Genomic DNA, 27,957 nt, shown 5'->3' with positions numbered 1-27,957 from the left:
CTCCCGCAGCTGCCCTGGCGATCTTAATAGAACGCCAGGGTGGTTAAGAATGGCACGAGGAACATTCTAATGAAGTTGAGCATCTCATCTGGCCACCACAATCCTCAGACCTCAACATTATTGAGCATTTATGGTAGTTTTTAGAGATTCAAGTAAGAAGTCGATTTCCGCCGCCATCGTCTCTAAAAGAACTGGAGGCTTTTTTTAACTGAAGAATGGGCTAAAATTCCTTTGGAAACAATTCACAATTTGTATGAATCAATACCTCAGAGAATTGAGGCTGTAATTGCCGCAAAAGGTGGACCTACACCATATTAAAATATATTTTGTTGATTTTCAAGGTGTTTCCATTATTTTGTCCAACCCCTGTATATTCTCATGTTGCAGTATACTACAAGTTTTTATTACATGGTGAATTATCTGCACTCCAGTCTGGGATTAGTCACAGTTTCTCTGCATGTGACAGGCAACAGCTCCCTTCCCCCTCAGCCTCACAAACTGACGACTGTGAGGGATACACAAAGCACACACACAGCCTGGAGGGGGCGTGCATAACTTCTCCCTATCACAGCAGAGACAGCTCCTTCCTCCCTGGGTCGACAACGCTTGACAAAGAAAAGATTAGATATATTACAGATATGAGAAACCCATGAGGTATATCTCTCTATTCAATACCATGCCACTAGGTTTTCAATCAAAACACAACCACCAAAAGAAAAGGAAAACCTCTTTGGGCCATAAATAATATATCCAGAACAATCTGAATTTCAAAGATTCAAATTTATAGTCTTTATTAAACATACAAACAAAGCAAATTCATAAAAACAATTAAAACCAGTCTCATGGTACATATCAAAGGTTATTGATACTCTCCACCTCAGGATTACAATTATAGTCAAATCACACTACAATAGTATAGTATGTAGTTCATGGGGCAGGATGCCGTCAAATGTGCATTATTGTGCAAATAACAAATAGTCCTCATCAAGAGTAAAGTGCTACTGTGCATACAAGTAGAGTTAAGAGTTAAACAAACCAAAACAATTCCCAAATGAACCAGATCAAACAATCAGTGCTCTGTACATGCCTGCGCCCACACCCAACAGCGTGGGCGCACGCATGCACACAGTAAGTGTAAATTTACAAAAGATACAAAAATTACGTAACTGCGTGCGAATGGACGCTACCAATCTCAAACCGTCCACTCCTGTGTCAATAAACGCAAGAGCCAAACCGTGCTGAAAGCTAACAAGTCTGAACAGCGTTTGCAGAATAAAGTGCTTTGTGCTATATCGTATGATGCCAAAGCAAACAACGCATAGTGAATGTGAAAAGGCGCCACTTACCTAAATGAACTTCCAAGAGGGGACCCCAGAGAACGCCTAGGAAGTTCCCCTCTTGGAAGTTCATTTGGGTAAGTGGTGCCTTTTCACATTCACTATGCGTTGTTTGCTTTGGCATCATACGATATAGCACAAAGCACTTTATTCTGCAAACGCTGTTCAGACTTGTTAGCTTTCAGCACGATTTGGCTCTTGCGTTTTTTGACACAGGAGTGGACGGTTTGAGATTGGTAGCATCCATTCGCACGCAGTTACGTAATTTTTGTATCTTTTGTAAATTTACACTTACTGTGTGCATGCGTGCGCCCACGCTGTTGGGTGTGGGCGCAGGCATGTACAGAGCACTGATTGTTTGATCTGGTTCATTTGGGAATTGTTTTGGTTTGTTTAACTCTTAACTCTACTTGTATGCACAGTAGCACTTTACTCTTGATGAGGACTATTTGTTATTTGCACAATAATGCACATTTGACGGCACCCTGCCCCATGAACTACATACTATACTATTGTAGTGTGATTTGACTATAATTGTAATCCTGAGGTGGAGAGTATCTATAACCTTTGATATGTACCATGAGACTGGTTTTAATTGTTTTTATGAATTTGCTTTGTTTGTATGTTTAATAAAGACTATAAATTTTAATCATTGAAATTCAGATTGTTCTGGATATATTATTTATGGCCCAAAGAGGTTTTCCTTTTCTTTTGGTGGTTGTAGATATATTACAGAGACAGTGCAACTAGAAATGACTGCAGTAATCCAGACCACATTAGAACAGGTATAGGAACTTATAGGATAGATGAAATGAAGCTGAAAATTGTGTTAGTCTCTTTAAAATTAGGCAGCCAGACGTTTTGAAGCTTTCAATCAGAATGATACCATTTATTGGCTAACTGAAATGGAAAACGGTGAGCCCTTGGCTAATGAGCCTTCTTCAGACTTTGTATACAAATGTAGACACTGCATACTAATAAGCAGGGCTGTGGAGTCAGTACAAAAATCCGACTCCAACGACTCAGATTAGGATTCCACCGACTCAGACTCCTCTAATTTGCATATTACAATCTTGTTGATTGAAAGTATATAACGTGAAATGCATCTTTTAACTGCCAACGTTTAGGAATTTTAAAAGACAACTGAAGTGAGAGGGATATAAAGGCTGCCATATTTATTCCCTTTTAAACAAAACCAGTTACCTGGACATCTGGCAGATCTTCTGCCTCTAATGCTGGGGATACACGGTACGTTTCTGTACAGTGTATCGACCAGCTGATCCGGCCAGCTGATAATATTCAGCTGGCCCGATCAAGCCGCTCGACCCCCGTCCTCTCGATTCCCGCCTGCGGACAATGGCAGGGAATCGAGCGCTGATGAGGAAGGGCCGGCGGGGGCGATCGGTAATCAATCCGCGGGGATGCGGTTGGGGTCGATCCGTGGATTCCCGGCATAATACTTTTAGTCATAGACTAAAACTAGTCCTTGGTAAGAGTACTTGTAGAAGGTACAGACAGGAACAAAGAACATCTATCAGGCCCTAGGCAATGTAACTGTGGGTACATGTAAGAGTGATGTGCAGGTACTTTTCAGGAGAATGAGGCGATTCTTCCTCTATTACACATTCTTCATGTACAATCTGATCCAGGGTTATGGTTGATAGACAACAACTCTGTGTGTTGGATGTGCACAACATTCTCCGTGGATTCCCTGTGTGGAGAACAAAGTAAACCTGAGATGGTTGAAAGTTTAATACATACCTGGGGCTTCCTCCTGCCCCCTTCAGGCTAATCAGTCCCTCGCTGTCCTCCTCCGCCACCTGGATCTTCTGTTATGGGTTCAGGTACTTGAGCCAGTCGGGGGTAGTGCGCATGCACATTCTCCGCCGCCGGGAGCGTACTGCACCTGCGCAGCACTATTGGACAGGTGCAGAATGCTCCTGGCTGTGGGTGCGGCACGCAACCGGACTGCGATGACTGGCTGAATTACCGGGACTCATAGCAGAAGATCCGGGTGGCGGAGGACAACGAGGGACTGATTAGCCTGAAAGGGGCTGGAGGAAGCCCCAGGTATGTATAAAACTTTTCTTTTTCATCCATCTCAGGTACCTTTTAGTTTGTAGTCCTCAAACCAAATTTTAACATATCAAATTATTTGATTTCATGAGCAAAGTGCATAAATTTGCATAAACCAGCATCAGCGCAGAATTATTTCCATCTCATTGACCATCTCTATTAGTGACACAGCTCATCAGGCTTTATTCTTACAGCATAGATGTTTAGTATATATGAGATTCCTGTGTACATATCATATATACATTCACAATTAGATATGTATATCTGACTTTAAAAATACGAGGACTGCTTTATTGAATCAGCACAAGTAATTATTTTTTAATTGGTTTATTTTATTTTTGTGGGCTAAACTGAGCTATTACTGTATATATAAATTATTTATGATGACTATTATCTGAGAAATAGAACATTTTATCATATTTTCTATTTTAATTACAGTTTAAATTCATTAAGCTTCTGAGTCGGTGCATTGTTTCCTGACTCCAGATACCCAAAAATGACTCAGACTCCACAGCCCTGCTAATAATATGTTAGAGCACACAGCTATATATACATTCAGCACCAGAAGGAGATGCATAGCTTGTTTTGCAAATATAAATAAATGTCTGGGAACAGTTAGAGGAACGCCAGTGAAAATAATGTAATAAAAAAGTGCTTCATTTTTACAATAATTATAATGTATAAATGATTTAGTCAGTGTTTGCTCATTGTAAAATCTTTAGTCTCCCCGATTTACATTATGACATGTATTACATGGTGACATTTTTACTGTGGGCAGGTTATGTAGCTGCTGCTAGCTGTTTTGGCTGTTGGAGACAGCTGTAAGCAGCTATTTCCTGTCTGTGAACCTTGTTACATTGTGGTAAACTGTCAAAAGTACCGCAGTCCTCAGAGCTTCTTGTGGGAGGGGTTTCACCACAATGTCACTCATACAGCGCCCCCTGATGGTCTGTTTGTGAAAAGCAATAGATTTCTCATCTAAAAGGGGGTATCAGCTACTGATTGGGATAAAGTTAAATTCGTGGTTGGAGTTTCTCTTTAAACTGTAGCACAGAGAATGCTGCTGTCATTCCTTTGAAAAAAAAATCAAACAAACCATACATTTAACAGGTCTTTAAGAGCTGACTAGTAATAAACTGACGTTGAGGGGGAGACGAAAAATAGTAAAGAGCTAATTCTTGTCTGTGAATATGAATGTGTGCATGAAAAACCTTACTGAACTAAAGAGTTCTGCTGCTAAACTCAGGCTGGCACTTCTCACAGCAGCTTTTGTGTCACCACTCATCATACAGAGGACAGGATCAGGCAAGAGATGCCGTCATACACACTCTGCAAGGAGGAAAGATGATTTACTTTGACATGTGACCTCTTATCTCTTCAAGTCCTGCGCCCTGCTGATTTTATTCCCAAGGCGATGGCCTTTGTGGCCTTCCCAGAAATCCGGCCCTGGGGCAAAGCCTTATTAAGCAAGGATGGTGCCTGAGCGCCTAGAGCCCCCTACTGCATGTGCCTGTTACGCAGAGTAGTGCAGTGGAGCTTAATTCACCTCTCGTAGCAGCTGTTGAGTCCACGCTCCCTCTTCTCATTAACTTGAGCCCAAGGCTATGCATCTTCGTACCTCCATAAGGCTCCAATGCCTGTGGAGATCTGTACAGGGCTTCCCAGCGTCAGGCTGAAGTTAGAGGAGGAGCGTGGACCCAGCTGCTGCTACGAGAGATACTTTAAGCTTTGTTGTGTTACTGGTTACAGTGCAGCATAGGAGGAGAGCCGATGACAGCCAGGCACTTGCTAAAATTAGCCGGGTGGTTCACCTGGCTAAAAGTGTGTGTCACAAGAGGTAGCGCTCACGGTATGCGATCAACCCACCCTGATAAATTAGGGACTCGACAGAATACCCTTACATGCAAACCAGGATTAAGAACATTACAACCATAAAAAAATTTACAATCCTCTCAAATGCAAAAAGACCAATTAAGTCCTCTTAGGTCTCAGTAGATATCATTAATGTCCAATATATTCCTTGATATGCTAAAAAACTGGACCATATGAATATGATCCTATGCAGTTGAAAGTCCAAGTTTTCAGGACCTAAAATCTACTAAGCTTATATTAGACATTAAACCAGGCTAGAATCAACATATAGGTCTAGTGAACGACAGTCTTCACATATAAATCCCTCAGGACCATATGGGTGTGCTCCTATGCGATTGAAAGTCCAAGTTTCCAGGACCTAAAATCTACTCAGCTTAAATTAAACATTAAAACAGGCTAGAATCAACATATAAATCGAGTGAAAAACAGTCTTCGCATAAATTCCCTCAGGAGCGGCAGTCATTGGCTTCCAGCAGTATCAAAACAGGTCACCTCCACCAGCACCCTTTGTGTGCCACTCACCCCTGTCCTAGACCAACCAATGGTCTATATGAGCCTTGGGACCGTTCCCGGGTCGTCCCCCACCACTCCAGCAACACAGTGTCCACCAATAGATGATAGATGATGATCTTCATATGATGAGTACCTCAGTAAGAAAAAGCTCCCATAGCATAATACTGTTAAAAACTATTTATTTATAAAAAGCAATTGCACTCACATGGTCTTCAGTTAAAATCAGCGTTTGAGTAATTTATAACACGGGCTCTCCCCCGTATGGTGGCCAGGCTGGCAGGCTTCTATCAGTGTTCCCCCTCCGTTTCCGCCGCGCGCACGGAAAAAACGCTGGGATGGATACCACATGTGCCTCCTCGCCTCTGCTCACACTCAGGCTAGTTCCCACTTCCACATCAGGCTCCGCCCGATCGATTTCGTCACTCAGTGACTCATCAGGGGCATGGAGCCTGATGCCTATCGTGGGATTATATAGGCCAAAACCGGCCCCACTATACACACCCCCCTCCTCACATGCAAACTATCCATACTGCATTATTTCCCTTCCTGCTTCCTCACATGCAAACTATCCAAACTCCATTGCTTCCCTTTCTACTGCCATCTAGAGGTTTCAAGTGGCATAAGCTCCCAAAAAAACTCCATACATAGCCGCATTATCCAGCCTGCAAGTCTGCCGCCATCTAGGGGTTACATTTAACATTGCATCCCACAAACATTCAACATTGAGAAAAAAATTATTACTCATCTATTGACCTATTTTTACACATAACCCATTTCCTTCCTCTGCAAGGTTACCAATTGTATGCATATTAACAATACCCATGTGCGTCCATTCATCCCCGCTCCACCTCCCCATAAATCTCCCTAACTTAATTTTCAATCCTCACCTCCCTAAACTAGGTCCCTCAGATCAATTCGACCCATTAGTTTTACCCACTTCCAGATTTAATTTTGTGGAGCAGGAGTAAATGGACACACATTTACAGATAGGTTATAGTTTCCATGCCCTATACACCCCCCACCATCAGAAATTCCCTCCATGGCTTTTGTATATATGTAAATCCCACATTCCTTACCCAAATACATGGGAGTCCATGTTGGCCATACCAGCCTGGTGCTAGTCCAGGTTTCTGTCGGGATGCATGCACACACATCACACCCCTACTCCCCTAGAAAACATACCAGGTCTATGTCTATATTAAGACCGTCCGGTCTCAAGGTGCCCATCCTATGTATCCATCGGGTCTCCTCCTGTGAGACTCTCTTTACTTTATTACATCCCCTCCAGTTGGGAATAATTTTTTGGAGCCCACAAAAAGATAAATCATTGGGATTACAATCATGGTGGCTCCCAAAATGGGCTGAGACACCATGATTGGGGTATCCCTTTTTGATATTACGCACGTGCTCCCCCATCCTCTCCTTGAGAGTACGGGTAGTCCTACCTACATACTGCCATCCACATTTACACCAGGCAAGGTATATGACAAACCTATCATTGCAGGTGATAAACTCCTGAATTTTGAACCTCCTTCCATTACTGAATGATACCACACTGTTTGTTTTGACACCATTGGCCTCCCTACAAGCTACACATCCTCTACATGGGAAAAAACCTGCTGTCTGCCACCCCTGCATTCGCGGGACCTTTTTAGGTTCCACACAACTGGGTGCCAGAATCTGTTTCAGGTTCTGGGCTTTCCTATAAATGAACTTTGGTTGGGTTGGAATTAGGCTCCTAAGTGTCAAATCCGTTTCCAGGATCCCCCAATGTTGTTTAATTATATTTTGGAGTTGTTTATATTGAGTGTTATATCCCGTGATAAAGGCCAGTTCAAACTCACCCGTGCCATTTTTCACTGGCTTCTCCTCCAGGAGCGTCTGTCTATTCAGAGTCCCTACTCTCGCAATCTCCTCATCCAACTGTTTTTCCCCATAGCCTTTCTCCACAAATCTATTTTTGAGGGTTTCCGCTTGCCTGTAATATTCCCCTATGCTTGAGCAATTCCGCTTCATCCTGAGAAACTGCCCCCTTGGTATCCCTCTAATCCACGCCGGATGGTGGCAGCTATCAGTTGATATATACCCATTCCTGTCTGTATCTTTGAAATAAGTTCTGGTCCCCATCACATTATCCTCTCTCATGATTTCTAGATCTAAAAACTGGATTTTATCAATACCATATTGCATGGTGAGGGAAATTCCCAAATCATTTTGGTTCAGTTTAGTCACATATTGTTCCAAATGTTCCTGTCCACCCCCCCATACAAAAAACAGGTCATCAATGAATCTTCGCCATAGCCTCACCGGGCCCCCCTCCCCTAACACTGTTTGTTCCCACTTTCCCATAAACAAATTTGCGAGGCTCACCTGGCTAAAAGGACCTAGGGAGAACACTGGATACGTAAAACTTTTTTTTCTACAGTTAGTAAACTCATACTATTCTGATGTGCTAGATCACAGCGTTGTTCAAATCAAAATACCGATTTCTGTTTTTTCTAACAGCCTGCCAGCCCCGATCTCGACTGGCAGGCTGTTCACTGATGGCCGCTGACAACGCTGCAGGGAACATGCGTGCATGTTGTTCCCTGCTAATCAGCGTTAGGCAGTCAGGAGGGGTTAAGATCATCTTCCACATCACTTTTCTATAGTTTATATGATCTGCCTCTTTATCCAGTATTAGTGAGCATGCAGTCAAACAGCTTCTTATGCTGGGCATACACGAGTCGACCCGGTGGCTCAATTAGCCGCCGGATCGACACCCGCCGTGGGCGCACGGATAGATTCCCGCTCGTCCCCGTGGGCATTTCTTATCTTCCTTTCTTTTGTCTTCTATTGTCCGCCTGCGGGGATCGAGCGCGGAATCGATCCGCCGCGTGATCAGAAATTATCAATCGAGCCATCAGCGGCTCGATCGAGAAGGGCCCGTCGAACCGTGTATGCCCAGCATTAGTTATTTGTTATACATTGTCTACTCTAGACATCTATTCCATCCTATCATCTGTCCTTAAAGCAGTATAAAACCCTGACCTAATATTCAATAAAAACATGTTTTCCTACTTTTTATATGCCATACGGTTAGCATATTTGCTTTTGTGCATAAGTAGTATTATTCATTTCGAAATTCTACGTTCCTGAAGTACACTTATTTTACTCTGAGAGCTGACTTTGCATTTTATTTATAGCTGCTTTATTCATCCTCTAACTTAAAGGGAAACTTAAGTCAAGTATAAAAAATGAGATTTACTCACCTGGGGCTTCCCTCAGCCCCCAGCAGCCGATCGGTGCCCTCGCAGCCCCGCTCTGACGCTCCAGAACCCGCCGGCGAACACTTCCGGTTTCGCCGTCACCGGCCGACAGACATGGGAACGCAAGTGATTCTACGCGTTCCCAGCCTGTATATCACCCCCTATGCTGCTATTGCGGCCAGCTGGTCGCAATAGCAGCATAGGGGGCGATATACAGGCTGGAGACGCGAAGAATCACTCGCGTTCCCATGCCTGTCGGCCGGTGACGGCGAAACCGGAAGTGTTCGCCGGAAGACACTGGGGAAGCTATCAGAGGTACGCAACGAGAGATCAGCACGCCAATGGTGAGTATAAGACCCAGAGGTATAGTTAGCCAGATGTGCAGCCAGGTATAGTTAGCCAGATGTGCAGCCATGTATAGTTAGCCCAGATGTATTAGCCAGGAACAGGACGCCAGATGTTTTGCTAGGTATATAGTGAGCCAGATGTTTTGCTAGGTATATAGTGAGCCAGATGTGCAGCCAGGTATAAGGAGCCAGGTTTGCAGGTGCCTCTGCCCCCCCCTCCCCCCCATTGCCCCTGATCCCCGTACTCCGCCCTGACTGTGGTCGTATCCTGTGTGTGTATTTGGGGGTTTCCCCATCTGTGCGGGCTGGTGGTGGCCTGCGGGGATCCCCCTTCTTTGGGGTGGTGTCCCCTTCTATGGGGGCTGTGGGTGGCCTCTCTCTCCTCTTCTTCCCCCCCCCCCAGTCAGGAGCCCTGATCTACTCACCTGAGGGCTTTCTCCTGCGGCAGAAGCGGCGCACTCCCTCCTCCATCGCGAAGTCTCGTGTCTCTGTAATTAGTTACGAGGCTTGGTGACGTCACCGAGCCTCGTAACTGTAACGACAGAGACCGGGACTTCGCCGATGGAGGAGGAGGGTGTCCATCGTGGCCAGCGCAGGAGAAAGCCCTCAGGTGAGTAGATCAGGGCTCCTGACTGGGGGGGGGGGGGGAGAGGAGGGAGAGGCCACCCACAGCCCCATAGAAGGGGATACCCCCCCCACAGAAGGGGGATCCCTGCAGGCCACCACCTGCCCGCATAGCAGGGGGAGTCCCCGGACGGCCCCGACCAGCCCCATAGAAGGGGACCCCCCCCGCACAAAAGGGATCTCCCTCCCACAGACAGGAGTCCCCGGCGATCCTGAACAGAAGGGGGGCATTACCAAACACCCCCCCCCCCCCCCCCCCGCCGCACAGGAGGGCCACCCGCCCGCAGAGAAAGGGGAATCCTGCACGCAGCCAGCACATTCTCTGCCCCGCTGGCTTCACAGGGATTCCCCAGGATGGCTGGATGCTAGTTCTGCAAGCTGTGGGTAGCACAGATCGCTACCCACAGCGTGCTGACAGGCATCCAGCCATCCTGGGGAATCCCTCTGATCAGTAAAAAGTGCAGCGGGCGGTGCAGAGAAACAGGAAATCTCCCTATCGGCATGGACGAGCTCAGCTCATCATTACCGCTTTTTGCATGTTTTTCCTGGATGAACTTAGCTCTTCATTACCGCTTTTTGCATGTTTTTCCTGGACGAACTCAGCTCGTCCATACCGCCAGGGAGGCTACACACAAAATAACATTATGTAAAGTTCTTAAGTGGCAGGCTCTGCAGGCAGGGAAGCTTCTAAAGCCTGTGTTAACCCTTTGAATGCATTTCTAGTAAAAAAAAAAAAAAAATGCTGGTTGTATTTAATATGCAGCAAATAATTTATTAGAGCAAAGTATAAATGCTGGGTTTCATTCCGCTTTAATAAAACTAACTATACTTTTCACTTTTTATTTCAGAACTGTCTCCTCTAAATCTCAAAACCTTTTTTCTTAATCTATGCACGTCAGTGTCTATACTTCTCAACCATAAGTTTAAACGGGCCTGATTAAGTCTTGTATTTTCTTATTGCAGGGAAGGAGCTTCAGCAAGAGTGCCTACCAGTCCCTTTTTGTCTAATCATTTTCTCTTATTGAACTCTCTCTTTGGTATTAGAATTACATGATCATCCGCATATGCTGATGCCCTGTGCATTTAGAATGTAATAATGCTCTCACAGAGGAGGAGAAGAGGTGGGGTAGAGGTGGTGGAGACACTATTAAAAGTTGGGGGAGTGCCAGAGAAGGGGCATTCCTGACGCCTTAGTGGGCATTCTGAAGGAATCCCTCTCCCGAAAAGAACACGTCTTCCCTTAGCAAGCTCCTTGTCCTCAGGGGGGGGACTTGTGGCCAGGGGGACCCACACAGGAAGAGAAAAGACACAGAGGCATGTGATGAAATGGCTTACATGCTTCTGTGGCCCAATCATTGAGCTTATTCCACCTCAATTGCACTTTAAAAAGGACAATTCACGTTCCTCAAACCAATTTAATACAAAACATCCAAGCAAAATGACAAACCAATACATACAGAGCTGACATCTGACAGTGAGTATGAGTTTACAAAAAGTTTGTGACCCCATTCGGCTACTGGAATCCCACATCAAAGCCTCCCTGTTTCATGGCCAAATATCCCCTTCCTCAAATAGTCTGCAGAAGAATATGTTGCCATATAATCCACAATGGCTCTGTTAATATGTATGAGGAGGCCAAATGGGTAATGGACTAAGGGTAGGGGGTGGGGATACTGGGAAAAGTAGAGACATCTTCCCTTCCTTTTCCATTTTCCTATTGTTTTGAAAATTGCTGCCTCCATTTATATAGGGGCATCTAACATTATTATATGATCGGAGGCATATTCGTTAAAAATAGCTTTATTAGCAAATGAGTTAACTTTATCGTAGAATCTTTTTTCACTGTATTTTGGCACTAGCTCAGAATGATCCAGTAAGATGAATTGTTGGTTCAGGTGAAAGTGTAAGAAGTACAGCTGAAATCATTCTATCATTTTGATTAAAATACAAGGTCCGACAGAGGGCATTAGAGGTGCTTAAAGAGACTCCGTAACAAAAATTGCATCCTGTTTTTTATCATCCTACTAGTTCCAAAAGCTATTCTAATGTGTTCTGCTTTACTGCAGCACTTTCTGCTATCACTATCTCTGTAATAAATCAATGTATCTTTCCCCTGTCAGACTTGTCGGCCTGTGTCTGGAAGGCTGCCAAGTTCTTCAGTGTTGTGGTTCTGCTATGAACTCACCTTTCCAGGCCCCTTTATGCACACTGCCTGTGTATTATTTAGATTAGAGCAGCTTCTCTCTTCTCTCTTATCTTTTACAAGCTGGATAAATCGTCCTCTGAGCTGGCTGGGCTTTCACATACTGAAGAATTACAGATAAGGGCAAAGCTATTTGCAGGAGAAAAACAAGCAGCCTAGAACTTCAGTGCATGAGAACTGCAGGGGGGAAGAAACACACAATGATCTCTTGAGATTCAAAAGGAAAGGTGTATACAGTCTGCTTGTGTATGGATGTATTTTCTATGTGTGGACATACTGTACATCAACCTACTTCCTGTTTTGGTGGCCATTTTGTTTGTTTATAAACAAACTTTTTAAAACTGTTTTTAACCACTTTTAATGTGGCGAGGAGCGGCGAAATTGTGTCAGAGGGTAATAGATGTCCCCTAACGCACTGGTATGTTTACTTTTGTGCGATTTTAACAATACAGATTCTCTTTAAAATCCTTGTCGTCTTGTGCTAGCCATGGATGTTACTAGTGTATTGCTTGCTTTATATTTGCAGCAGGTGGGTGCGAGTGCATCTGCACACATGGTGAGACCAAGATATTTGGACCACAACCTGGTCAGGAAAGGCAGCAAAAAAGCTTATTTTTAAGGAACCATCAAGGACTTAAATTCTAGATCAGGGGCACCCACACTTTTTGGGCCTGTGAGCTACTTTTAAAAATGTGCAAGTCAAAATGATCTACCGGTGTACAATTTTAGGAGCGCAATTGTATATACAGAATGGGAAATGTAATGCGGTCACGATCTACCATGAAGTCCTTTGCGATCTACCTACCATGAAGTCCTTTGCGATCTACCTGTAGATCAGGATATACCCAATGGGCACCCCTGTTCTAGATGAAGTACAGAACTTGAGGGGCAGAAGACATGTGTAAGTTATTGTTGAGGACAATCTTTAATTTCCAGGTGGTTTTTATGTATTGAGGTCCATTACTTTACTAATCAAGCAGTATTCAAAGAAAAAAAATGCCAGGGCTTTTTGGCCTGATTAGTCTGCTCACCTGCTTTCTTTTTTTTTTTTTTTTTTTTAGGTGATGACAATGGAAAAAAGGCCAACAATCCAAACCACTGTAATTGTATCATAGACCAAATTTTCACAGGAGGCCTCCAATCTGATGTAACCTGTCAAGTGTGCCAGTAAGTCTTGTTGATCTTGAATATTTGAGAATACATTGATGGAACTTGAAAGTGAAAGCTTAGACTTTTTATAGTATAGTCCTGAGTTAGGCCCGGTTCACATTAGTGTTTTGAGGCAAAAGGATCCGGTCTCCACTTCACCGGATCAGGATGGCTCTGTCCGCGGCTAGGTTTACATTAAAATTGGAAAGTGAAAACTGATCGGATCAATGATTGATCAGATCCGTTTTCACTCAATTTCACCAGCAAATGCATACCTAATCTTCTGTAGCAGCCAGCGGTAGAGGCTTCCTCTTCTTCCGCCGTGACTACACAGTGCGTCATGTGACTAGTCACATGACACGGAAGCCTCTACCGCCGGCTTCTACAGAAGATTAGGTATGTATAAACCCTCCCTCACCCACCCGTCCGGCTGCTGCACCCTTCCGTCCCCTCAGGTTTGCGTCGGCACATGCCCCCATCCCCTGTGGAACTGTCCGTTTCTTCGCTAGTGTGAAGAAATGTTCAGTTTTCCATTGCCCCAATCCTGCAGCATTTTGTGTCCGGATCCATTCCGCTGGGCAGGACGTCCCGGAAAATTAGGGCCTGCAGCAATTTTTAGGTCCGGGACGTGTCCTTGCCAACGGACGCATGTGAATGGATCCATAGGTTAACATTGAATCCTTTTACATCCGTTCCGTGTGTACAGTATACGTTCCGGTTCTGATCCGCAAAAAACTCTGAGCCGGGCCTAAGGGTGGTGAAGTTGGAGTTATCAATTTTGCTGAAACTACCAATATTTGTAAAAGGTATTCTCTGATTATACAAGTTGCATGCAAATCTGTAAGTTTTGGATGCATTTTGTATTGACATGTTCATTTTCACATGCAGTAAAATACATTTTGCTTTTACAGCAGTGTTAGTTCTGACTCGTCTTAAATGTTTTGCTTGAGGAGTAAACTTGAAATAACTGCTTTGTGTTTGGCATTGTTTTTATAGAGGGTTTTTTGTTTCCATGTATTCCACAATATAAAACCCTAGTGGTTCTGTGTCACTACAGCTTAAATGGTATGAAACTCACTCTGCTCTAAAACCTTAAATGCAGCATAAGAACTTTTAGGAAAAAAAAGACTGGTATAAAGTTACTAAAGGGGTTAATAACTCAAAGTTGGACTTCCGGTTCTGGTGCCTGCATGAGTGCATATGCACGGTGAAAACCGCCAACGAACACCTACCCAGATTTCAGGGAAGGTGGCCCACATCTCGGAGGTAGATGGCCGCTAGTTTATGGACCGCTACCTCATTGTCCTGCAGAAAGATGAACCGCAGCCCCAGTCTGAGTTGAAGAGCGCTCTGGAGCAGGTTTTCAACCAGGATGTCTCTGGACATTGCTGCAATCAACTTTCCCTTTATCCTGACTAGTTTTCTAGTTCCTGCCACTGAAAAACATCTCCACAGCATAATGCTGCAACCACCATGCTTCACAGTAGGGATGGTATTGACCTGGTGATAAAGGGTGCCTGGTTTCCTCCAAACGAGATACCTGGCATTCACACCAAAGAGTAGGCCTGAACGATTTTCGGAGAAGATTGTGATTTCTGTCAGAAATTGCAATTTCGATTCAATACACGTTTTTTTTATACACAATTATGGATCAGAACGCTCTGACCATCGTTGACATAAAACCCCAACGTGTGCAACGTCAGTCTTAGCCCAGGTGTAGAACTTAGCAATAGGCTCCCCTATTATGCTGCTTATTACTTCAAGAAGGTGTGTGTGTGTGTGTGTGTGTGTGTGTGTGTGTGTGTGTGTGTGTGTGTGTGTGTGTGTGTGTGTGTGTATACAGGATCTTCTCAAAAAATTAGCATATTGTGATAAAGTTCATTATTTTCTGTAATGTACTGATAAACATTAGACTTTCATATATTTTAGATTCAAATACACACAACTGAAGTAGTTTAAGCCTTTTATTGTTTTAATATTGATGAATTTGGCATACAGCTCATGAAAACCCAAATTTCCTATTTCAAAAAATTAGCAAATTTCATCCGACCAATAAAAAAGTGTTTTTAAAACAAGAAGTCAACCTTCAAACAATTATGTTCAGTTATGCACTCAATACTTGGTCGGGAATCCTTTTGCAGAAATGACTGCTTCAATGCGGCGTGGCATGGAGGCTATCAGCCTGTGACACTGCTCAGGTGTTATGGAGGCCCAGGATGCTTCGATAGCGGCCTTAAGCTCATCCAGAGCTGTCCAGGGTCTTGCGTCTCTCAACTTTCTCTTCATATCCCACAGATTCTCTTTTGGGTTCAGGTCAGGAGAGTTGGCAGGCCAATTGAGCACAGTAATACCATGGTCAGTAAACTATTTGCCAGTGGTTTTGGCACTGTGAGCAGGTGCCAGGTCGTGCTGAAAAAAATCTTCATCTCCATAAAGCTTTTCAGCAGATGGAAGCATGAACCCACTTTTGAACCAGAAACAGTGGCAGAAGCGCCTGACCTGGGCTACAGAGTAGCAGCACTGGACTGTTGCTCAGTGGTCCAAAGTACTTTTTTCGGATGAAAGCAACTTTTACATTCGGAAATCAAAGTGCTAGAGTCTGGAGGAAGACTGGGGAGAGGGAAATGCCAAAATGCCTGAAGTCCAGTGTCAAGTACCCACAGTCAGCGATGGTATGGGGTGCCATGTCAGCTGCTGGTGTTGGTCCACTGTGTTTTATCAAGGGCAGGGTCAATGCAGAAAGCTATCAGGAGATTTTGGAGCACTTCATGCTTCCATCTGCTGAAAAGCTTTATGGAGATGAAGATTTCATTTTCAGCACGACCTGGAACCCAATAGAGAATCTGTGGGATATGAAGAGAAAGTTGAGACGCAAGACTCTGGACAGCTCTGGATGAGCTTAAGGCCGCTATCGAAGCATCCTGGGCCTCCATAACACCTAAGCAGTGCCACAGGCTGATAGCCTCCATGCCACGCCGCATTGAAGCAGTAATTTCTGGAAAAGGATTCCCGACCAAGTATTGAGTGCATAACTGAACATAATTATTTGAAGGTTAACTTTTTTTGTATTAAAAACACTTTTCTTCTATTGGTGGGATGAAATATGCTAATTTTTTGAGATAGGAAATTTGGGTTTTCATGAGCTGTATGCCAAAATCATCAATATTAAAACAATAAAATGCTTGAACTACTTCAGTTGTGTGTATTTGAATCTGAAATATATGAAAGTCTAATGTTTCAGTACATTACAGAAAATAATGAACTTTATCACAATATGCTAGACTGTCCCACCGCTAGGTAGAGAGTGGAGGGAAGTGTCAATTACTCTGTGACTGGCTCCCCGGGCAGCTCGTCTCAAGCTTTTCTGTCTTTACCAACATCCCCAGGGAAAGGGACAGGAAGAGCCGTCCTTCCTGTGTCTGTGCCCCTTCACCAGCCTGGCTGGCACTGTGAGAGGGAGGGGCGGAATGCGACTCATTAACTCCTCACTAGCCTCCTCTCCAACAGGAAATTCATACGCAACTGAGGAAAAGACACCCGAGCGCAGAGCAGGTTTTTGGTGGAGAAAACTGCCGCAAAAAACAGCAGCTGTGATGATCTGAAGATCGTCTTACCCCTGATCACGATTTTCGGTATAAAACCGAAAATCGTTCAGCCTTACCAAAGAGTTAAATCTCTCATCAGACTGGAGAATTTTGTTTCCCATTGTCTGAGAGTTCTTTAGGTACCTTTTGGAAAACTCCAGGCGGTCTTCCATGTGCCTTTTTACTAAGGAGTGGCTTCTGTCTGGCCACTTTACCTTTTTAGACCTGTTTGGTGGATCGTTGCAGAAATGGTTGTTCTTCTGGAAGGTTCTTCCCTGTCCACCAAGGACCTCTGGAGCTCTGACAGAGTGACCATCAGGTTCTTGGTCACTTCCCTGACTAAGGGCTCAAACCCACTAGAGCGATTTTCTGAGCGTTTAGGGAACGATTCAAACTGCTAGCGATTTCCCTAAACGCTCAACTAATGTTAATGGGTGGGCCAAATTCCACTGGAGCAATTGCGATTACCAAATCGCAAAATGCAGGACATTCAGCAATTTTAGCGCTCGCGTTTCTGCAATGTAAAGTATATAAACGCTGGCATAATCTCTCTCATCAAAGCCTACACAGAGCGATTTTGCTAGCATTTTTAGATTACTGCACACTGTAACAAAATTAAAATCAATTGAAAGGACCAATCAGAATTGAAAACGCTAATCGCTACACAACTGCTGGGAAATTGAGGACACTTTTTACAATCCGCTCATACAAAACTCTAGCGATTGTGATTAGCTATAGTGTTTTGTAGTGGGTTCCAGGCCTCAGGCCCTTCTCCCCAGATCACTCAGTTTAGATCACCAACCAGCTCTAGGAAGAGTCCTGGTGATTTTGAACTAGGTCCACTTGATGGCTGAAGGAGGCCACTGTGCTAATTGGGACATTCAAAGCAGAAGAAATTTTTCTGTAACCTTTGCCAGATTTGTACCTTGAGACAATCCTGTCTCGTAGGTCTACAGACCATTCCTTTTTACTTCATGCTTGGTTTGTGTTCTGACATAAACTGTCAGCTTTGGGACCTTTATAAAGACAGATGTGTACCTTTCCAAATCTTGTCCATTCAGCTGAATTTACCACAGGTGGACTCCAATTAAGCTGCAGAAATCTCTAGGATGATCAGGAGAAACGGGATGCACCGGAGCTCAATTTTGGGCTTCATGGCAAAGGCTGTAAATGCTTATGTACATGTGCTTTTAAGAAATTTGAAAACATCTCACATTTTTTCACGTTGTCATTATGGGGTGTGTGTGTGTGTGTGTGTAGAATTCTGAGGAAAAATGCATTTTAATCCATTTTGGAATAAGGCTGTAACATAACTAATTTTGGAAAAACAAATAAATGCGCTGTGAATACTTTCTGGATGCCTTGTATGTTATACTCTGTACAGCGCTGTGTAATATGTCGGCGCTATATAAATACTTAAATATAAAAAAAAAAATTTACAGAATAGTGGTAGAAAACTGTGTTTTGATTGTTTAAAATGCACTAATTACTTTATGAAGTGGTGAAGGATGGCAAAGATGAGCACATTTCACTTAACATAGTGTGTATCTTTATTTCAAAATATTGGCACGTTAAGTATATAATGTCATTCGTTTTTTTTCCTTGCCTTCTAGTGGTGTTTCAACAACAATAGACCCATTTTGGGACATCAGCTTGGATCTTCCAGGTTCTTCAAGTCCATTTTGGCCTTTAAGCCCAGGAAGTGATAGTGGTGTGGTGAATGGAGAAAGTCATGTGGCAGGAACAACAACCTTAACAGATTGTCTACGCAGGTAATCTATCCATTGTTTAAAAAAAAAAAAAAAACCTCTGTAATCTTTGTTACATACATCCATAATGTTCCATAGATTCAGATGTTCTATTTATAAACTCTTTAAAAACTTTATATGAATACTTGAGTTATTTATTTTGGGACTGGTAAATATATTGCCATGATTCTTGTTTTCCTAATTATACTGCTAATGGTGTTTCTGACTGTGCAGCGTCGCATTGTCCAGGTGGTTTCAGTGAAGCAGAAGCCATGCATGAATATGGCTGTACCGTATAAAAAATAAATGGTTTAAATTGATGGCAAATCTTATCGATTGCTTGTGGAAGCATGACAACTCATGGGGCCCCCGGGCAATTGGCGAATACGGCATACACCTGCAAGCCACACCTGCCCATCCTCAAGCCCCACCCACATAAATACTATAAAACTTTTGACACTAATGCAATATGTCATGGAGAGAAGTATGTGTTTTGCAGACACTTTCTAACACAATTATATTCTAGCTGCCACTTATGTCTATCGGCTCCCTAACAATATTGTATAACGAAGTCTGTTGTTGACAGCTTGCATGGCGCAGAAGAAAAAACATGCAAAATGCATTCACAGTCAAACAGTGGAGACCACCTTTCTCCTGTGTTTTTTTTTTTTTCTTTTTATCTCTATAACAAACGAATTTACTATATTAACTGATTTCTGTTTAATGTTTAGCCATTCTTTTCAGTCGTATTGAAACTACAGGTGGTAGATTTTCACTGTTACTGTCGCCCACTGGCATTTGGGCTCAGTATGTCAGGTTACAGTTTTGGGGCCCAGTGCTGTACAGATGCGTAGCTAGGTCCAGATGTCTCACTGTGACTCCAGGCTAGCAATGCATTCTGTTGGTGTGGAGGAGGCGGAGTGACAGTGTGTGGTGCACAATGGAGTGGCATAGAGCAGAACTGTTAAGAGATCTCGACTGACAGATTGGTCTTTACATTCACACATGGGGGTTGTGTTTGTCCACTGTACTCATGCTATATTCAGTTCCTGCCTCAGCCCAGAGTACTCCAGTCTATTGACTGAAATTTCAAATTTGTACTGTTAATCAGACAGACATTGACAGTGCATCTTAAAGCCAATGTACTGGTTAGCCAATAATACAATATTTTAACCTCCTGGGCGGTATGTCCATTGTGTTGGGCAAATTTTTTTTGCTGAAAGCGGTATGCCCAACAGTGCGGGCAATGACGATCAGGAGGTTTTGCAAGGTACAGGTGTCCCCAATGTATAGGTTAGGCAGGTGCAGGGGCTCCAGTATAATCTAGCCTGCAATAGGAGACATGGTACAGGTCCCCCAATTCCTCCCTGCCCCCATCCTTCCAGATCCCAGAGCTGTTACTATGCCTCTTTCCAGAAATTGCCACATAGCTCCAGTATTCTTTATGGGGAGGATCAGGACTGAGCATCATGACGTTCAGAATGGCTTTTATTTACCAAGTACAACAGTTTTCATACCCTGAATTGGTTGTGGTACACATGGCATAGACATTGTTACAAAGACAAACAATACTTGACAACAAAGATGTACATTGAGATGGGCATGGCATCATACATTTTTACATAAACAGTCAGTACTTGACAAGCATAAGATGTGCATCTGGATGTGCCTAGCAGCATGTATTGGGGATCGTCTATTAGAGTGCCAAGAACTGGGGTATGGGGCAGTACTGGCCAGGAGTGGTGTGGCCTTGGCAAGGGGCTAGAGGCCAGAGTGCTGCAGACGGACTTGGTAGGAAGAGTAGTTCAGGTGGAGGACAGTTTGAGGAAAGAATGTGTTTCTGTGCCTAGTAGTTCTGGAGGAGATGGTTTGGTAACATCTGCCCGACAGCAGGAGCTCAAAGATGCAGTTGCCTGGGTGGGAGGGATCGCGAGATCTTTGAGGCCATCGACCACAGTTTCGCGGAGTGAAGGAGGTCTAGTGAAGGCAGGGGCAATTCTATGATCTTTTCCGCTGCATTTAATACTCTTTGGAGTTTGTGCTCAGCCTTGACTGATGCGCCCATATACCAGACTATGATGGTAGAGCATAGGATGGATGCCATGGTAGCAGTGCAAAAACTGGTCAGCAGCTCACGAGACATACCAAATTTCTTCAATTGGCGCAGGAAGAATAGCCTCTGCTGGCCTTTCTTTTGTATTTTGGAGATTCTCTGTCCCCACCTAAGCTCCTTCGTTATAGTCGTACTGAGGAACCAAACATTAGGTACCCTGTCTACTTCGGTCTCATCAATGAATTGGGGGGGGGGGGGGGGGGCATGGAGGGTAGCTTCCTGAAGTCAACAATGAGCTCCACAGTTTTTGTTACTTTGAGAACGAGATTGATTTCCTTGCACCAGCTCATTATTCTCCCAATCTCGCTTTGGTGGGTGTGCTCACCATTCCTGTTGATAGGGCCGATGATCGTTGTGTCATCTGCGAATTTGATAATAATCTGAACATTTGTATAGCGCTTTTCTCCTGTCGGACTCAAAGCGCTCAAGAGCTGCAGCCACTGGGACGCGCTCAAGAGGCCACCTTGCAGTGTTAGGGAGTCTTGCCTTGAACTCCTTACTGAATAGGTACTTGACCTAGCCAGGATTCGAACCCTGGTCTCCCATGTCAAAGGCAGAGCCCTTAACCAGTACACTATCAAGCTACTATAATTTGATGACCTTGATGGAGTTCCCAGATGAGGTACAGTTGGTTTACAGAGAGAATAGGAGCTGGGATTCACCCTTGCGGAGCGCCTATATTGGTGGTTTTCTCATGGGAGTAGCAGTTGCCCAGCTTAACTTGCTGCATTCTGTTTGAGAGGAAGTTCTTCACCCATGCACACAGTGGAGTCAACTCCGAGCTGCCTGAGGTTGTCGAGCAGGATGGTTGGGCAGATGGTGTTGAAGGTGAAGCTGAAATCCAAGAACAGAATCCTGGCATAGGAGTCCGGTTTGTCGAGGTGCTCCGTAATTTATGCCAGGCCGACGTTTATGGCATCCTCCACTGACCTGTCTGCTCTGTATGCCAATTGGTGAGGGTCAAGTAGGGCGTTTGTGGATTGCTTCACGTGAGCAAGAACAAGACTCTCCAGAATCTAAGTGATGATCGGAGTGAGGGCTATAGGTCTGAAGTTAAGTTTGTTGTTTCCTGGCTTTTTGGGAATGGGTGATTGTAGACCGTTTAAAGCAAGAGGGTACCTTGCCCACAGAAAAAGACTTGTATGCCTTCAAGAAGGCCCTCAAAACTCAACTTTTCACTCTTGCCTACCACCCTTCACAATTGCTCTAAACCCACAACTGAACTCGGGTCCCCTACCTCTCGTGTCCCTACCTCTCCCTCTAGATTGTAAGCCTTTGGACAGGGTCCTCCTCCTTTTGTGTCCTGCCTGATCATGCGCCTCCATTACTGTAAACCAGGGGTCTCAAACTCAATTCACCTGGGGGCCGCAGGAGGCAAAGTCAGGATGAAGGATGAGGCTGGGCCGCATAAGGGATTTCACAAAAAAGGCAATCGGCAACTCCCGCATTCCTCTCAACGCCCCCCCCCCCCAAGCCCCCCCACCCCCGTCCCTTGCATTGATTTTTATTTCAAAATCCAATTCACACTGACGCGACCTATTTTGCCTATTCTACCTTATAGTTCGCTTCAGGGCTCCCCATTACAAGTAATCCGCCGTGTCCCCGCCACAAAACGAGGGCTGCAGAGCTACCAAATCGCCCGGGGGGGCAATCCGCCGGCATTTCCTGGAAGGGGCAGAGCCCTCGTTTAGTGGCGGGGATGTGGCGGATTACTTGGGAGCACTGAAGCGAACTAGAAGGAATCTTTTGCCGGCGCGGGCCACAAAATATTGTATCGAGGGCCGCAAATGGGCCGCGAGTTTGAGACCCCTGCTGTAAACCCATGCTATGCATTTGAGTGAACCTAACTTGCCTAATCTCCATGCTCCCATCCAAAGACTGACTAAGCATTACCTTGTACTCATACTGTGCTGTGTGACCTGGTTTTCTTGTATTCCTGTATTGTCATATTGCTGAAAGTGACTCCTAAATATTGTCTGTAACCTAAATTGATGTCCAGCGCTGCGAAATATGTTGGCGCTTTATGAATACAATTAATAATAATAATAAAATATAGAGGTAAGGATGAGAGAGCTAGTAGGTCCTCGCAGGTTCGCAAACAAGCAGTTGATACACTGTCTGGGCCAGAAGCTTTCCTGGGGTTGAGCTTGTGGAGGTGTCGCAGTATGTCTGCTTTGTGGACTGCGACTGGCTCTGGGGGGGTTGTGCACCAGGAATGAGGGTTAGAGGGGAGAAGCTTCCCTTTGCATAGGCGTAGGGGCGCTGAGCTGCTTGGGTTGATGCTCAAATCTGCAGTAGAACTCGTTGAGCTCCTAGGTCAGTTGGGTGCTAGGAGACGCATGGTGTGGGGGAGGGGGCTTTGAAGTTCGTGGCTGCCCTAAATACTTTCCACACCTCCCATAGGTTGTTGGACTGGAGCCTGAGGCCAAGCTTGTCGGAGTAGGCCTTTTTTTGCAGCTTTCAGTTCACGGTTTAGGGGGTTCCTAGCTACCTTGAACTCCATTGGGGTTGCCATACTTGTGTGCCTCCTTCTTGAGCTTTCTCACTTTGCTGTTGAACCAGGGCTTGTCTCCTCACATAAGTTAATGTAGGAGGTGACATTCTCTGTCCACTCCTCCAGGGAGGATGCCTCCAAGGCTGACCAGTCCGTGCAGTCGAAGCATTCCTGTAGCTCCAGCTTTGCCTCCTCCATCCAACTTCTGACAGAACTGATGGCGGGCTTGGAGGACTCAAGGAAGCTTCTGTAGGAGGGGATCAGGTGAATAAGGTTGTGGTCAGAGCAGCACTTTGAACAGCCTTATATGCGTTCTTAAGGACCGTGTAACAGTGGTCCAGGGTGCTTCGATTCCTGGTGGGGTTACTAATAAGTTGCTTATAGCGTGGCCGCTCCTGTCACAGGTTTGCGTTGGTGAAGTCTCCCAGGATGATAAAGGGCCTCCAGAAGTGCAGTTTCCAGTCGTGCAATGGAGTTGCTGGTGTTAGCGTCCGGCGCTGTGTGTGTGTGTGTGTGTGTGTGTGTATGTACAGTACAGACCAAAGGTTTGGACACACCTTCTCATTCAAAGGTTGAAAATGGGGGAGAAACAGAGAGCCCAATATGGTGCAGTATGTTAATATGGAGAGATCTGTTGTGAATAAATGAGATGATTATACTCACAAGGGTGGGTCGCCACAAAGGCAACCACTGGACAGGCCGGCGGGGAGAATTGTAACCTGACCCCGCTCAGGTTAAAAAGTCGCTCTCTGTAGATAGGAGAAAATGGGCATACACCCCTCCACCAAGGGTGGACTAGATAATATTGAAATACGATAACAGAGGCGCCAAGCAGAATAAAATTTGTTAAAATTGTTAAAAAGGGGGAAGTGGGTGGACTCACCTCCCTTCTGAAAAAAAGGGCCGGACAATGGACAGGTTACTTACAGTCTAAAGTAACATTTATTAGTAACTCCAAAAGTGCAACGCGTTTCACGGGTAACAGTCCCGCTTCTTCAGGCAAACGATTATTTGGAGGGTGCTGGGGAAGGGAAATAAAAGGAAAAAAATGGGATTGCCAGAGGAACGCAAATACCAGGCACCAAAAGGTGCACCACAAGTCTACAGCAATAAAATGTGCAATTATGCATTTAGCAGCAAGATATGCATACAAAATAGACTGAGAACGTGTGCAAGTAGCATGTATAAAGTGACAGTGCACATATCCATAATATAAAGGCAGAGTATGAGTCACTCTTAGTAAAATGATAAAACAGTAAAAAGTGAATTTAAAACGGGGAAAAACAGAGAAAGGTTTAGTTTTTAAAGGAGTGAGTGAAGCAGTATATTATGATAAGGCAAAAAAAGGCATACTAAAAACACAGCAGTGTTTGAAGGTGAGCAAATTCTCAACTTACCAAAATCAGGTCATGAACCAGGTAGAGCGCCTCTGTGAGGTGTGGGGTGCTCTGTCTCAAATTTATAAGTGACTGGAATCGCCCAGAATGGGGGATGGGAAGTGGGAGCGACAGAGAGGTTGCATGTTGATGACATATGGTAGTTGGGCGGTGCAGTACTGTGATCAATGTGGGAATAGGATGCAAACCTATGTGTATGATGCTGGATGGGAAAGAAAGGGGGGGGAAGAGAGGGATATATCAGCAAAGGGACTGGGATATGCATAAGTAACGACGTGCTTACTCCCATAGTGTACCTTGTATGGGTTGGTAGTGGATGGTGGAAAGCGCATAGGATTGGAGGTGGCCTAAATCTTCAGTAAAAACAAAAGGTGTGGTGTTTGTTATAGGGATGGAGGCTGGAGAAAGGAAATGTAGAAAGGTTAAATAAAAGTTGCACTTGGAATACATAAAAAGTACATGTAAAGAAAATGCATAAACAAATTTGTTCATGCCACACTATGCCGAATGTTGGATCCAAAATATACTGGAGAAGTTCATTCCAGCTGGGGTTAATGGTACAGGGTGAAAAACAGAAAACTGCTGTAATAATAGGAGTATGGATACAAAACTATGCATAGTTGCAAAAATTTGTATGAAGCATGAAACTTGATGAAAATACATTAAAAATGATAAAATAAGTAAATGATCAATACAAAACAAGTGTAAGACAAATATAATGGGTTCGAATAAAAGAGAGGCCCATTTAAAATATATTCAAAAAAGATGATTCAATAAACTTTCTCTAATTGTTCGTTTAGACCTTCGGGCGTTAGTATTTTAAGAATTTGTATCCACAACATTTCTTTATTCCTAAGGACCTCAAAAGCATTGTGCGGTGGGATGGATTCAATAATATTTGATCTCTTGTTCATGCAATCTGCAATATGTGGGGCAAACCACTCAACTTGTCCAAAACAGAATAGGACAACATAAGCGCAATATATTGAAAAACTATCCACTTCACAGCATTTGGCGTCATTTCGGCTCCACCCACAACTGCAATCCACAGTTGGATTGGATTGCAGTTGTGAATTGCAGTTGTGGGTGGAGCCGAAATGACGGGAAATGCTGTGAAGTGGATAGTTTTTCAATATATTGCGCTTATGTTGTCCTATTCTGTTTTGGACAAGTTGAGTGGTCCGCCCCACATATTGCAGATTGCATGAACAAGAGATCAAATAAATGACATCTCTGGTTGAGCAAGTAATGTATTGTTTGATAATATAATGAATTTGGGTGGTATTAGATGAAAAGGAATCAGTGGTGTTTATAAAGCGACAGGCAGTACATCTGGATTTCCCACAGGGAAATAACCCAGGGTTTGAGATGGGGGTGGTTTCAGTGGGATTAGGGATAGGTAGGCGTAGTTTACTAGGGGCCAGGAGACTTTTGAGGTTGGGGGCCCTTCTGAATGTGAGTAAGGGATTTTCAGGTATGGTAGGTTTAAGGTGAGGAATCCTGTGTCAGAATCTCCCATCTGTTTTGTAATATGGATCTGATCTGTTTGTGGTGTTTACTGAATCCAGTGATGAATCTGGGGAAAGGAGGGGGGGTCGAGGACGAAACAGTATTATTGGTATTGGTGGCCTTCCATTTGGAGTCTTTGATCAGTTTTTTTGGGTAGCCACGTTCTGCAAACTTTTTGGTAAGGATATCTGATTGGGATTGGTAATCGGAGAAATCGGTGCAATTGCGGAAGATTCTACGGTATTGACTATAGGGAGTATTGGTTGCCCAGGGTCGGTGATGATGGCTATTGAAATGAATGTAATTGTTAGTCAACTTTTTTGAAATGTGTCTTAGTTTTGATGTGATGGGTGTTGGTAAATAAAACTAGATCGAGAAAATCGATAGTGGTGGGATGATGTTGGTGGGTGAACGTCAGACCGGCCGGGTTATCGTTCAGGAAGGTGAGGAAAGAGGGAATGGTCGCCCTTCCAAATGAAGATCAAGTCATCAATGTATCTTTTATATAGAACAATGTTTTTGCTAAATGTATGTGTCTGGGAGAATTTGAGATGTTCCAGGAGGCCCATGGAAAGATTGGCATGAGGGTGCAAATGAGCTGCCCATAGCGGTACCTGAAATTTGATGGTAATGATTGTCAGTAAATGAAAACACATTGTGTTGTAAAATAAATTCTGCACATTGAGTAATGAATGATTGTTGGGCGGATGGCATGTTGGGATGGGTGGAAAGGAAATATGTTAATGATCTGAGGCCAAAGGTGTGTGGAATATTGGTGTATACGGAAGACTCATCACATGTCAGCCAGCTGAATTCTGTATTCCAAGGAATAGTGTTTAATATCTGAATAAGATGTTCCGAATCCTTAAGATATGACGGTAGATTTTGTACAAGGGGTTGTAAATGATAGTCTACAAATTTAGATACGTTGCTGGTGATGGATTCTATCCCTGCAATGATGGGTCTACCAGGTGGATTGGTGAGTGATTTATGAATTTTGGGGAGATAATAAAAGAACGGTGTTTTGGGATGATGATTGATCATCAATCACCATCCCAAAACACGGTTCTTTTATTATCTCCCCAAAATTCATAAATCACTTACCAATCCATCTGGTAGACCCATCATTGCAGGGATAGAATCCATCACCAGCAACGTATCTAAATTTGTAGACTATCATTTACAACCCCTTGTACAAAATCTACCGTCATATCTTAAAGATTCGGAACATCTTATTCAGATATTAAACACTATTCCTTGGAATACAGAATTCAGCTGGCTGACATGTGGTGTGTCTTCCGTATACACCAATATTCCACACACCTTTGGCCTCAGATCATTAACATATTTCCTTTCCACCCATCCCGACATGCCATCCGCCCAACCATCATTCATTACTCAATGTGCAGAATTTATTTTACAACACAATGGGCTTGATTTACAAAACGGTGCTAACTTTAGCACTGGCCCTTAGCACGTCTAAACTCAGTTGAAATGTGAGAAGTAGTGATCGTGCGCAAAGTACCGCGCGCAGGGCGCTCCGCGCGAAGTGCCCATTAAAGCCTATGGGACTTAGCGCGCGCATAGAACTTTGCGCGCTTAAAACTTTGCGCGCGGTCTGATTGAGAAATCCGGTGCTAACCTACTTAGCACCCTGGTTAGCGCGCCTTAAGACTTTAGACGTGCTAAGCAGGTTAGCACCTCTTAGTAAATCAAGCCCAATGTGTTTTCATTTGCTGGCAA

General features: G+C 44.1%; 1 protein-coding gene across 12 annotated transcripts in view; it reads left to right on the top strand.

Moving 5' to 3' along the window:
* Positions 1-27,957, top strand: part of LOC137524716 (ubiquitin carboxyl-terminal hydrolase 22-A) — a 207,824-nt gene that overhangs the window by 129,193 nt on the left and 50,674 nt on the right. For all 12 annotated transcript variants that reach the window (XM_068244897.1, XM_068244894.1, XM_068244895.1 and 9 more), the window contains 2 exons: positions 13,282-13,387; positions 18,567-18,725. In XM_068244897.1, the coding sequence (XP_068100998.1) occupies positions 13,282-13,387; positions 18,567-18,725 (265 nt within the window). The remainder of the gene's footprint in view (positions 1-13,281; positions 13,388-18,566; positions 18,726-27,957) is intronic.

Source organism: Hyperolius riggenbachi, chromosome 7 (assembly GCF_040937935.1).
Source record: "Hyperolius riggenbachi isolate aHypRig1 chromosome 7, aHypRig1.pri, whole genome shotgun sequence".
Lineage (NCBI taxonomy): Eukaryota > Metazoa > Chordata > Amphibia > Anura > Hyperoliidae > Hyperolius > Hyperolius riggenbachi.
This window is presented reverse-complemented; position numbering and strand designations above follow the sequence as displayed.